This window comes from Acanthopagrus latus, chromosome 9, assembly GCF_904848185.1.
Source record: "Acanthopagrus latus isolate v.2019 chromosome 9, fAcaLat1.1, whole genome shotgun sequence".
In the NCBI taxonomy this organism is placed as follows: domain Eukaryota; kingdom Metazoa; phylum Chordata; class Actinopteri; order Spariformes; family Sparidae; genus Acanthopagrus; species Acanthopagrus latus.
The window spans coordinates 340,429-354,252 of NC_051047.1; the positions used below are offsets into that span (position 1 = coordinate 340,429).

A 13,824-nucleotide genomic window follows, 5' to 3' on the forward strand; every position below is an offset into this window, starting at 1 on the left:
AAGTGTATATACAAAATGATTTGAATCAAAAGCTGGCCTCAAGTTTGATTTTCACTCTCGTGTGACCAATAGGTGTTGTCAAAGACGATGATGAAAGTAGAGCCCTGTCTGGGCATCTGAATAGTTAGTAAAGAGTTATTCCCTGTTATCATTACAAACGTAACCAGATGTGGGTAAGTGGGTTCAGACTTGGACCCTCATCACACACATGAAGTTTGAAGCAAATCGGACAGTGCATGGAGGAGATATGACCAGTTGAAGTTTCATCCACCAGGGGGCAGTAACCGGACATAGGCTGGTGTGTTCAGGGGCGACCCCTCATCACACACAGTTTCAAGCAATTTGGACAAAGCATAAAGGAGTCCTGAGCAGTTGATGGTTCAATGTGGAAATCATGGCAAAATGAGCATTCAAAACAAAATGGCCGACTTCCTGTTTGCAGTGGACCGTCAGTGCAAGAGACTTTTTTGTTCGTCTGGTCGACTTATATGTGTGTACCGATTTTCATGTTCCAACTCCATAAAAACCCCTATGGGGAGGCGTTTTTGAGGTGTTCAAGGGGGCGCCATGGAGGCATTTAGCCCCGCCCACGGGCGTGGCCCCCATCAGATGTTAGAGGTCGGCACCCTTGACCTGTGTAACAATTTTCACGATGATACGAGTTTATTAAAGCTGTCAAAAAGCCAAACGAATTTTCTTGGTGAATGATCGACAGATGCTGCGTCGCCACACGGACACCATTACTCGTAGCCTCATGGCGGTCATAATGTAGCTTCACCAACTTGTTCTGGATGTTTTAGAAGTTGAATGAAGTTGATGGAGTCAACTATGTGGTATCAGTACATGTAAACGTAAAGGGAGGATCTGTGGCAAAATGAGAATTCAAAACAAAATGGCCGACTTCCTGTTCGGAGTAGACCGTTGGTGCCAGAGACTTTTTTGGGCGTCTGGTCGACGCACACATGTGTACCAGCTTTCATCTTCTAACTCCAAAAAAACCCCTATGGGGAGGCATTTTTGAAGTTTTCAAGGGGGCGCCATGGAGGCATTTAGCCCCGCCCATGGGCGTGGCCCCATCCGATGTTAGAGGTCGCCACCCTTGACCTGTGTATCAATTTTCACGATGATATGAGTTTATTAAAGCCGTCAAAAAGCCAAACGTATTTTCTTGGCAAATGATCGACAGACGTGGCGCTGCCACACGGACGCCGTTACTCGTAGCCTCACGGTGTTCGTAATGTGGCTTCACCAACTTGTTCTGGATGTTTTAGAAGTGGAATGAAGTTGATGGAGTCAACTATGTGGTATCAGTACATGTAAACGTAAGGGGATGCGCTACAGAGGCATTTGGCCCCGCCCATGGGCGTCGCCCACATCAGATTTTAGAGGTCACCAGCCTTGACCTGTGTATCAAGTTTCATGATGATACGAGTTTATTAAAGCCGTCAAAAAGCCAAACGTATTTTCTTGGCGAATGATCAAAAAACGCTGCGCCGCCACGCGGACACCATTACTCATAGCCTCACAGCATTCATAATGTAGCTTCACCAACTTGTTCTTTATGTTTTAGAAATGGAATGAAGTTGATGGAGTGAACTATGCGGCATCAGTAAATTTAAGAGTAAGAACTGGTCACTTCCTGTTACCACCGGGGGGCGCCATGAGTAAGGTGGGATGTTAATACATCGGAACGTTCATGGCTGAGCTCCCGTCATGCTTAGCAAATTTGAAGCTTCTAGGTTTGAGTATGTAGGAGTGAGAGCCGTTAGAATTTACATGGCGAGCGCCGAAACATTCGCCAAAATCTATCAACCCCTAACAGCTACGCCCTTTGATCTACAGACGTGCAGAGCACAACTTTAGATCAGCTAGGTCTGGAGATGATCTGTACCAGATTTGAAGTTGATTGGGCGAAATCCCTAGGACGAGTTCGTTTTGAGTAAAAAAAATAAAATTCAAAATGGCCGACTTCCTGTTGGAATTTCAGCTTCCTGGCAAGAGAAATTTTTGTGCGTCTGGGTATGCTTAACATCTTTACCAATTTTTGTTCAGGTACGACAATGTCATCGACATTCCCTATGGGAATTTTTCAACTTTGTAGGGGGCGCTATTTAGCCATTTCTCGTGGACCGTGTGCGACGACCCAAAAATATCGAATTTCGAGAGTGGCCGGTCGTCCCTGCAAAGTTACACAACTTTTCCAGTTTGGGAAAGGGGCGAAATTGGGCAAAACAGTCGGTCAAGAATAATAAATAATAATAAACAATACAATTTCAATAGGGCCTTCGCTGACTGCTTGCAGTCGCTGCTCGGGCCCTAATAATAAACAATACAATTTCAATAGGGCCTTCGCTGACTGCTTGCAGTCGCTGCTCGGGCCCTAATTTGGAAAACTCACTAATAAAACAGGGATGGTGCTTGGGTGGTCTATAAATAGTCATACATAAAATCAGAGGACTGCTCAACACAAAGGCTCTGACTGTGAGGCCTTGTTGATGTTGACATGTTTCAGGTTATGATGGGAAGGGCAGGGAGGTAATGGGATGGTGGATGTGTAGTGGTCTGTTGTTTGTGATGACTGGGGTGTGTGCAGGGTGTGAAGTGGAGATGGAGGTGGAGATGGAGGTGGACTTGTGCCATCAATCTATGGGACGGGGAGATGTGTGGTAATGTGGGAGGCTAGTGCAGTGAGACCTTTGATGTTGAGGTAGAAGTTGTCCAGCCAGAATAGATCAGTCCTTTTCCAGAATGTATCAAAGTTATTAATGAAACCAAACCCACATGCAGAGCAAAAGTCCGATAACCACTGATTGATACTGAACAATCTGCTAAAAAAACTCAAAGCCACGTCTGGGGGATGGAATCAATCCAGAAAATATACAGTTTCTCCCAAGGCTTTCTATGAGGCTGGCAACACAGAGAAGCGGTTTGTGAGGTTGAGAGGTGGAGGAGAGACCTGCGATATTCTCCTCCTACCTCGACACACTACCTCCAACCAAAGAGTCCATGAGCAAGGAGTGGAAGTGGAGGATGGCCAGTAGCGGGACGAAGATGGGTCCCACCGGATCGTGTCTGCTGCTGTTCAGGATGCTTATTATTTGCGACTGTGTGGCCGCAGTGTCCATGAATTTGGTTTGGAGATGGTCTTTTTGTCTGAGCCCATCAACAAGTTGCTTGATCTTCTCCCAGAGTTTGGAGATGTCTTTCTGGGTCTTATGACAGCTCTCTCAGGGCATAGCAGTGTTAGCGATGCTACAGCTAGCACTAGCATGCAGCATGTTAGCTGGAGGGCACCTGCTTTCCTTAAATTTTCGCTGAAATAAGTAAGGAGAAAAACAACTGCAAGAGGAAAGGGGGTGGATGATGCAGTCATTTACCTACTGCACAGAACACTTACAAACCTGGAGGATACTGGACGCACTGTGAGGGTCATGTTGTTTGATTCTCCAGTGCTTTCAATACAATAGAGCAGTCACTTCTTAGGGGAAACTGGAAGGAGTGGGAGTTGACCAACACTTGACCACAGTGAGACTCATGGACTGTGTCGTATTATGCACGGGGCCCCCTCAGGGTATAGTGCCCTTCCTTTTCACCCTCTACACCTCAGACTTCAAGCACAACACTGCAAATTGTCATCTCTAAAAGTTCTCGTGATAGTGATACAGCCATTGTTGGTTTTGTGTCTGAGGAGAACAAACAGGAATTATAGGTGGGTCATCAGCGACTTTGTCAACTGGTGTGAATGCAACCACCTGTATATAAAGACCAGTAAAACAAAAGAGATGGTGATCAGCTTCTGGAGGAAGACACCACAGATCACATCAGTGAACATCCAGGGTTTGGACATAGAGATGGTGGCAAAATACTAATAACTGGATGTTCACCTTTACAATAAACTGGACTGGACTGGAAACAAGGATGCCCTGTACAAGATGGGCCAAAGTCGTCTCCATCTGCTAAGAAGAATGAGGCCCTTTGGGGTGCAGAGGACATCACTTTGAACATTTCATGACACCGTGGTGGCATCAGTGCTCCTTTATGCAGTGGTCTGCTGGGGAGGTAGCAGCGTGGACAGGGACAAGAAGAGCCTAAACAAACTGGTTAGGAGGGCCAGCTTTGTCCTGGACTGTTGTCTGGATTCCATAGAGGTGTCAAAAATCTAATCAAATCTAATGCATGAGCAAACGTATGGAAACATCCTGAACAGCGCGCTTTGTGAATGTACAAAACATTTTGCACACATCCTATGGGAAACTCTGTGATGTTGTGATCAAGTTTCTACAGTTTTGCCCAAAACACAAAACATTTCAAATTAATTTAAATTAATTAAAACAACAGATGAAACTGATTTTTTCTGTTTAGTGCATTTCTCAGTTTGAGCAGCTAACCTTTGACATCAGTCAGACTGGCCTCTGACACTGCTTCACTGAGATCGATAAGCGTCCCCTCTGACTTGCAGCGCGGTAGAGAAGTGTTGTTGGTGGTGGTGGCTCTAATTCGATGGGCAGCCATGTTCAGACTTGTTCACAGTGTTAGCAGTGGTATTCTTTTGCTCGTGGCCAAGTCAGATGTCAACAGCCTCCCATGATCTCTGAAAGACATAAAATATTGGGGTTATACAGCATAAGTATAAGGCTGTGTGTGGATGTGTGAGACCTCACTGTGTATTGCTCCCATTTATACCAAAATATCTCTGTACGACAATATCATGACAAATAGTCCATTGGGGGTGTGAATCTTATGTGATTTCATTGCGAATGGATATTCAGCATGAACATATCCTTGGTTTCAAATTGGATTGAAGGGAGTCCCTTTAAGATGACTCGTGTGAATGCTGTAAACCAGCGGTCCTCAATAGGTGGCCCCCGGGCTGTATCCAGCCCGCCGGCCTCCTGTTTGTGGCCTCCCAACTGTTATTCCTTCACTATGTGTTTTGGTTGGGTCAGTACGTGTACACCAGTACAATACAATGATACACAGACAGCTGGGTCACTCACTGCCACCAGCGCAACTTTCACTTTCGTTTTCAGAGCAGTTCGTGTATTTACATTTTGCCTTTTGTAAGTGTGGCACTACTAAAATAGGATGAGCACATTTCGGTGATAAGCTTCCTTTAATGAGCATCACGATTATTTTGTTATTGTGTATATTTGTGTTCTTAATGAGAAGTCATGCATTGTCTTGAGATGCTCCATTTATATTGGAAATGGGGGGGGGGCGGAACATTTGTGTTCTCATGAGTTGCTCCGGGGAACAGTTAGGGGGTGTACCTGCTGACACCTCAATACATGGACCTTTGAGTGATTTAACCCTTTAAGATTTGTATTTGAGTACCCCTGCTGTAAACTGTCTGGGTGCTGCATTACCCACACAATTCAGTTCAGCCTTTCTTGGTCTATCAACATCATGTAATAAAAAAATGTAAAAATGTGATCTTTGACATTTCAGGAATCAATTCTGAAACCTCAATTTCTTTGCACCCGGCTCTATAGTCCTGAATACAATATCATCACAATAATGACAAAATAAAAAATGAGATGACTTGAACAAAGTCCTTCAATGATACATCTGGTGTGCAGGGTGTTTATTATTTGTATAATACCAGTCTAAATTTTTTGGACACATCTTCTCATTCATGGATTTTCTCCTTTTTTTCATTATCTTCTACATTGTAGATCAATACTGAAGATATCAAAATTATGAAGGAACAAATATGGAATTATGCAGTAACAAACCACAACCTGTTTTATAATTTATGTTCTTCAAAGTAACTTGCACACTCTTAGCATTCTCTTATTCAGATTCATGGGGTAGACACCCAGAATGGTTTTCAATTAACAGGTGTGCCTTGTGGAATTTCTTTTCTTACCAATGTTTCTGATCTATCAGTTGTATTGTGCAGAGCTAGGGTTTGTACACAGTTTTATACAGTGAATTGCCCTATTCAGCTACTGATCTAATCCATATTTTGGCACAAACCACTCAGTTAAGTAAAGTGAGCGAGCGGAGCTGTTCGGTGCTGAAGTGATGCGACTCTGACTGTGTACCAGGGAAAGCCGAGGAAGAATGTCTGCATCCTGAGCACCTGCAGACATGTGTGAACACCACGAAAATGCCCACCAATGTAATAATGCCTGCAAACGTAACAAACCACAAAGGTAATAAAAATCTGCAGTATTTAATGTAATAAACCCACGAATGCAATACATTTTCCACAAACATAATAGCCGCTGCCTACTAGAAACGTAACACGCGATTTCCCACAAATGTAATAACTATTATTTGCAGGGATTTGTTACATTTGCGGGGACATGAAAATCTTTATTGTAATAACTTCCCACAGATGTAGGCTAATAAGACAATAAATAATGGTCGTTGTGGTGGTTTTGTGGCATATAAATAACTAGTTTAAACAGATTTAGTTCTTTGCGTAAGCAAAATGCTTCTTGTTAATGAGGATCATCTGGCCCATCACCACCCGAGTGAATATTGTCTCATCAAAATGAGTCAGAAGCAGCAGCAGCCCGTTCGTAGACGTGGTCTGACATGAATAAAAATTATTTTAGGCCGTTTTGGGGTTTTATGTGTTTCAGAATTAATACAATGTCAGGTTTAGGTCCTCGTCAACATTCAAATGATAAGCTGTAGTTTAGTAAAGTTAGGTCGGAGGCGTTTTCCCCAAAACACCTGTTAATTGACAGACTGAATAGTGTTTGTTGACAGAGGAGACCGATTGTGGTTGACACAGGGAGACAACTAGCTTGAAAAAGAAAAATAATTTCAGTGAGGAAAACATCGCCAGACATTTAAATTTAAATTTCCATTGGCAATACAAATCTGAAGAAATCTTGATGCATTGCTCCTTTGTAAACCCAACACCTATCAGTCTATGATAATCTAATAATAATAATAATAAGGTCGCTGGTTCAAATCCCGATCCAGGCAGGGCTGAGCTGCATGTCGAAGTGTCCTTGAGCGAGATACTGAACCCCACATTGCTCCTTTGTAAACCCAACACCTATCAGTCTATGGGCAATAATCTAAAAGGTTCGCTTTATTGGCGTGAATGCCACAACAATAATATTTCTAAAGCACCAAGAACCACGAAAAGAGTACCTTGCACAGTATTGCAGTAATGAACTGCTCTAATAAAAATCATCATAATAATAATAATAATAATAATAATAATAATAATAATAATAATAATAATAATAATAATAAGGTCGCTGGTTCAAATCCCAGATCCAGGCAGGGCTGAGCTGCATGTCGAAGTGTTCTTGAGCGAGATACTGAACCCCACATTGCTCATCAGTGTGGGCCCTGCGATGAGCTGGTGACTTGTCCAGGGAGCACCCTGCCCTCGCCCAGAGACAAGGCTGGGATTGGCTCTAGCAGCAACACCCCGCGACCCCATGGAAAGGGACAATACGATATGGGCAATCACATGACATAATAATAACAATAATAATAATAATAATAATAGAAAAGGCTTGAAAGGAGCTGCTGCCCACCTTGTGCCGCCTGCTGCAGCTCCTGTTCTGTTCTGTCATGTATTCTGCCCTCAGCTCCTCTGCCAACTGATGCAGGACTTTCCTCCGGACTCTCCTGCTGCTGCTGCTCCTTGAATAAGATGCGGGCATTGATCCCAGCCAGGTCGAGGATGTTATAGAAGACTGGACGTCCCAGACCAGATGCGAGAGCGTACACCGTCAAAGGCGGTACGGAGGATGGTCAGTGGCATCTTCTGAAACAGCCTCGACCTGGCTGGGATCAATGCCCGCATTTTATTCAAGGAGCACCAGCAGCAGGAGAGCCTGGAGGAAAGTCCTGCAGCAGCTGGCAAAGCTGAGAGCAGAATACATGGAGGGGAAAGCTGCTGCAGTAGTCGGCATTATTATCATTATTATTATTATTATTATTATTATTATTATTATTATTGTTATTATTATTATTATTATTTTAAGTGTTAAAATAAAATGGTTCATAATCAAATGAGTTATTTTTAATTGTTACATTTCTTGTTCTGAGTTTTCTCTATTAAAATCGTGTGTAAATATATGCAATAATTACGGTTTACTATTTGCATGATATGAATATTGATAAATGTATAATTAAGCATGTTAAAATACACATATTGGTGTTATTTTGTTTATTTAAAAACATTTCATGACACAATGAATGCATTTGTCACTCAGCTGGGTATTTACATGAGATTATAGAGTTGAATATCCAGCGGTCACAATGATCGCTTATGGCCGTTCTGGTAGTGTTGCAGTTCAGGCCCTTCTAGTATTAAAAAGAAGCATTTTGCTCATTAAAAAAAAAAAAAATCTGTTTAAACTAGATACATATCGGGGTGTGTGTCGTTTTGTTTCTGCATCGTTTCTTTGTTTGCAGCATTTTGTTAACTCGATGCAGCATTTTGTTGTTGCATGTGTTTTGCATGTGGTTGGTTCTGCATGGTTTATGTAGGCCTATTTGCAACGTTTGGCTGTTGCTGCGCGTTTGCCTTTGCCAGCCACCGTACTACGCGACCTCTGTATGAAACTGATTTTTCCCGATACCGTTCAGTGTGACGACGTTTGTCCTGATGCCATTCAGTGAGACAACTTTAGTACTGATACCTTTCAGTATGACGAAGTTTGTACTGATACCGTTCAGTGTGACGACGTTGGTACGGATACCATTCAGTGTGACGACTTTTGTCCTGATTCCGTTCAGTGTGACGACTTTTGTCCTGATTCCGTTCAGTGTGACGACTTTTGTCCTGATTCCATTCAGTGTTACGACTTTTGTACTGATTCCATTCAGTGTGATGACTTTTGTACTGATGCCATTCAGTGTTAGTCCGTTCAGTGTGAGAACTTTTGTGCTGATACCATTCAGTGTGACAACGTTTGTCCTGATTCCGTTCAGTGTGAGAACTTTTGTGCTGATGCCGTTCAGTGTGACATTTTTTTTCCATGATCAGTCTGACAATTTATTCCTGATGCCGTTCAGTGTGACAACTTAGTTTCTGATGCCGTTCAGTCTGACAATTTTTTTTCCTGAGGCCGTTCAATGTGATAATTTTTTTCCTGATACCATTCAGTGTAACAACTTGTGACAGTTTTTATCCTGAGGCAGTTCGGTGTGACAATTTTCTTTTTTTAAGGCTTTTTGGTCCGATGACTATTTTCCATGTGGCTGTTTGGTGCGAGTGTGACAGAGCTTTTCCTGAGAGCTTATACCTTTTCATCTGAGGTCTGACGCTGAAGCCTGATCCTGAGAATGTCCTAAAATGTACACCGTAGGGTGGTTTGCTACTGACTCTAGCCCTTTTCACACAGAGATGCCGCATTATCACCACAGCAGCCTTTTGCCAATTCTCCGCCATTGGTTTTTCATATAGAGCGAAGCATCATCAGCGTAAAGACCACTGTGTAATTCACACAGAAAGCTGGCGCGGTGGCTCCTAAAGAGGCGTGGCGGTCCACATCGTGACGATGATATCTGTGTATTTTTTTTTAATGTGTTTCTCCCGGTGTCCTCTTCTCAATCTAAACATTTACCTGCTGACTGTTTATAATCATATGGATGTTGTTATAATGTGTAGTAATTGAGATCCTGGAGAGAGTCAAAGCTACATTTTTCACCACTAGCGTATGTATGCCAAAAACAGTAAAATTATGGCAAGCAGATTTGAATTTACATGATTTTAATATTTGTGGCACCCCCTATGTGTTATGCTGTACCTATTTTTGTAGACCTATTCCCAGCCTTGGCTTGAGGAAATCTACCAAGTGTCATGATGATTGGACAAATGGGTCATGAGTTACGGCACACTTATTGCAATGCAGGTTGTGCATTGTGCAACAACAATAACAATAATAATAACAATAATACTAATAATACTACTACTACTACTAATAATAATAATAATAATCATAATCATAATCATAATCATAATAATAATCATAATCATAATAAACTGGAACAATCTGAATAGGGTTGACACTTTGGCCTTGAACCTTGACAAACAGCCAGCAAACAAACCGGGTTGCGGAGAAGAGGCAGCCCAGCAGCAGCCTACCCTGCAGTTAGCCAGCCTGTTTGTTCCAACTAATGAAGTTCTATCTCATTTCTCACATCATGAAATTTTTGTAATGTTTTTAAATTTTACTCTTGTTACACTGTCAGTTATCATTAATGATATCGGTTGATATCCAATACTTTTAAAAATATATTGCATTATTTTGAACATGAAGATAATCTAAGACTTCACCGTATAGCAAAGGTAGTGGTTGTGTAGCATGTTAGCATTATATGCTATGTGCTAACTTAGCTAAGAGTGCCTCATTACCATTACTCATGTTGTTACCATTACCGCATACTTTAAAGGCTCATATCGGTAATGAGAATTTATGTTGCGGTAATGAGATGCTCTTACCCAAGTTAGAGAATAACATTAAATGCTAGTATGATACATTACTCTAGACCTTAACATTCATAAATGGACAATAAACAGTTATTTTAATTCATATTTTATTAACTTCTAACAATATTTTATTAGCTTATAATGTCACTACGTATTAACTATGTAATTACTATTACTATTATTGTAATTGAATGGCTAGCACACTCTATGGCCTTTTTAATGATCATGTTGAATGATTTTTGTGACTGTTTCCAAGACTGACAGACGACCAGTGCAAGAAGGCTACAGCCAAAGCTAGGGTTAAAAAGCACAGGGAAAAATTATATGGGAATCCTGAGCTTCTGGAAGAATACAGAAGAAAGGAAAGAGAGAGGTATGTTAGTTCCAGGAAAAGACAACAAAAAAAATGGAGACAAAAATTCTGCAAAATATTACAGAAAACAAAAGATCTTGAGAGATGTTCTAGATCTCACCCCTCCTCGACCATTGTTGAGCCTGGACCATCAAGAAAGGTCTTGCGTCCAATGACAGAAAATGGTGAAATTCTATCTGCGCTTGAAGCTCCCTCACCAGTAGTCACAAGAACATCAACACCAAAACCAAACAGGTCTGCTGCATCCAGGCCTAGAGCCAAACTCAAAGAAAAAAAAACAAATCACTGCAAACGAAAGACAGAGAAATAGACAGGCCAAGAAAGCAAGTAAAACGAATGAAAATGAGAAAAGAAGAACCAAAACAAGGAATAAGCTGACAAAAGATGTCCGCTCATCCGTCAACAGGAGGCAACTGATGGGAAGTGCAATAAGGACCTTCTTTCATCGTGATGATGTATCCAAGATAGTGAATGGAAGAGCAGGAGAGATCAGGAGAGGTGGGCAGGTCTTCCGGAGGTTTCTCTCTGACACTATAGAAAACGTTCACAAATGTTTCCTGATGGAGGACCCAAGCAAGAAGATTTCTCATGCTCAGTTTTTTAAATGCCGCCCTTTCTGGATCTCTAGTCTCTAGTCAACTCTTTTGGACAGGGAAACGTGCATGTAAAATCCACAAGAATTTTGAGAGTAAAATAAAGAAGTTAGACCAACTGGCTATTTCAAATGTGTCATCTGGTTTGGAGGTAGTTGACTCTGTTTTGTGTGACAGTGGAAACATGGAATGTATGTACAGGCAATGCACAGATTGCCAAAGCAAGTCATTCTCCCCAACGTTGGATCCAAATACAAGAGACAACATAGTCCAGTGGAAGGAGTGGGTGAGCGGGTCCACACCCATCAGTAAAACAGGACAAACTGTTGAGATAGAGGTCAAAACAACAAGCCTTGAAAAATGCTCTGCCTCCATTGAGAAGATTGTGAGTCTCACAGAAGAATCACTTCATCGTTTCTGCAAACACACATACAACATTAAAGCTGTGAGCAGCGTTGGACGGGCCCTCGCAGTCCACGCACCTCGGGGCATGCTGCAGTCAGGGCTTCCGCATGCAACGCCTTGAAGAAGCTGTTTCTCTATAATTTGGTGGCCTGCTCCCGCTGGTATTAAATAATGTACACTTAAGTCAGAAAAACTGCGTGTACTGCTGCATGATTCCCCATACAAAGACTGAGTTGATGGTCCGCTTCTGGAGCTGGCTGACGAAAATGTCCACATGAGGCATAATGCAATGAAATAGCTTCAGGAAGAAGCTGAAAGTATCATCGTCCAGTAGCTGAGGAGAATTTTTTCTCCAGTTCTTCCAGCTGCTCTACACTCTAGCGATGATGTCACGCCCTCTAGCTCACGCAATACACACCCATTACAAAATCAGAAGAAGGCCTAAAAATCCTTAAAACTAAAACTGTGATGGTTTGGAAACCGTAAAATATTTTTAAAAACTGAATACATGCCCAACAATTCAAGTTCTTCTGACTCTTTAAAAGGTGGAATGGTATCCGTAGCTCAAAGCATGAAGCACAACAAGAGGTTGAAAGTCAGTGAGTTTTGAAGAGGATTTTAAGATTTTCTCATTTACTTTCCATTCAAACTAATCAGACTGCGACCAGATCGCCATCTATTGGCCGATTTGCACCAAATTTTACACAGACCCTCATCAGTCCATGGAACACAATTGTGAACATTTACTACTTTTAATCTGACAGCATTTTGTTTACATGTGCTCGATTTTCTGCTTTCAACACAATATGCAGGAAGTTCTTGTTTTAAATTTCGGCTGTTTTATGGACTATCAAATTTCTTTTGATAACTTTTTGTCAGGAGGGTCCATAGATACTTCACGCAAAATTTAGTGCAAATTGGTCAAATGGCCTAGGAGGAGTTTGAAAAAGTAGGTTTTGCATTTGTCCCAATTTTGCGAACAAAAAGTTAGCTCAAAAGTGGGCGTGGCCTACAACAAATACTTCAGCTGAATGCAGGGAATAAGTAGATATAAGGTTTAACAATGTGTGACACAATATGTGTGACTTATGGGCCAAAATCGCTTTCACATAAAAAATAGCGCCACCTGCTGGTCATTTTTGGTGTGTAAGTTGCAGGGGCTAGTCTATACCAAGCCTATGAATTTCATGTCCACAAGTGTTATGGTGTGGGCACAGGGCCAAATATAAAATTAAACTGGCACCAGAGCGCCACCTAGTGGCCAATTGATAAGCATTTTGTGAGATATGCTCAAGAGGCCAGTGGCAATAAGTATACCAAGTTTGGTGTCAATCCGCCCAACCGATGTGGAGATATAAACTATTTGAATTTAAAGAGCGCCACCTTGTGGTCATCGCCTACACTTTTGCAAACATCCTCAGGAACTCATGTCAAAGTATTATCTTAGGTCTCATGTCATTTGGACACACCATTGTGGGGATATTTAACACTTCCTGTTTGGGAGGAAATCTGCAGGAAGTTGTTATTTAAGATCTTGAGTATTGTTTGGCCTATCAAAACTCTTTTAATAACTTTTTGTCAGGAGGGTCCACAGATGCTCTATGCCAAGTTTGTGCAAATCGGTTAAATTGCCTGGGACGAGTTCGAAAAAGTAGGTTTTGCATTTGTCGCAATTTTGTGAACTGAAAGTTAGCTCGAAAGTGGGCGTGGCCTACACCAAATAATTCAGCTGGATGCAGGGAAGATGGAGATATAAGGTTTATCAATGTGTGACACATTATGTGTGAGTTATGGGCCAAAAACGCTTCAAGTGAAAAATAGCGCCACCTGCTGGTCATTTTTGGTGTGTAAGTTGCAGGGGCCAGTCTATACCACCTCTATGAATTTCATTCCCATAAGTGTTATGGTGTGGTCACAAGGCCAAAAATAAAATTAAACTGGCACCAGAGCACCACCTAGTGGCTGATTAATAAGTCCTTTGTCAGATATCCTCAAGAGGCCAGTGGCAATGACTATACCAAGTTTGGTGTCAATCC

General features: G+C 41.8%; 1 protein-coding gene across 19 annotated transcripts in view; it reads right to left on the bottom strand.

The window, feature by feature from the left end:
• Nucleotides 1–13,824, bottom strand: part of LOC119025639 (SH3 domain-binding protein 4) — a 105,959-nt gene that overhangs the window by 41,168 nt on the left and 50,967 nt on the right. For 15 of the 19 annotated variants that reach the window (XM_037109397.1, XM_037109393.1, XM_037109395.1 and 12 more), the window contains one exon: nucleotides 4,389–4,591. The exons of the other annotated variants lie outside the window; for them this stretch is intronic. In XM_037109397.1, coding sequence (XP_036965292.1) covers nucleotides 4,389–4,512 — 124 coding nt within the window. In that variant the 5' untranslated portion in view covers nucleotides 4,513–4,591. The remainder of the gene's footprint in view (nucleotides 1–4,388; nucleotides 4,592–13,824) is intronic. 19 annotated transcript variants of the gene reach the window in all.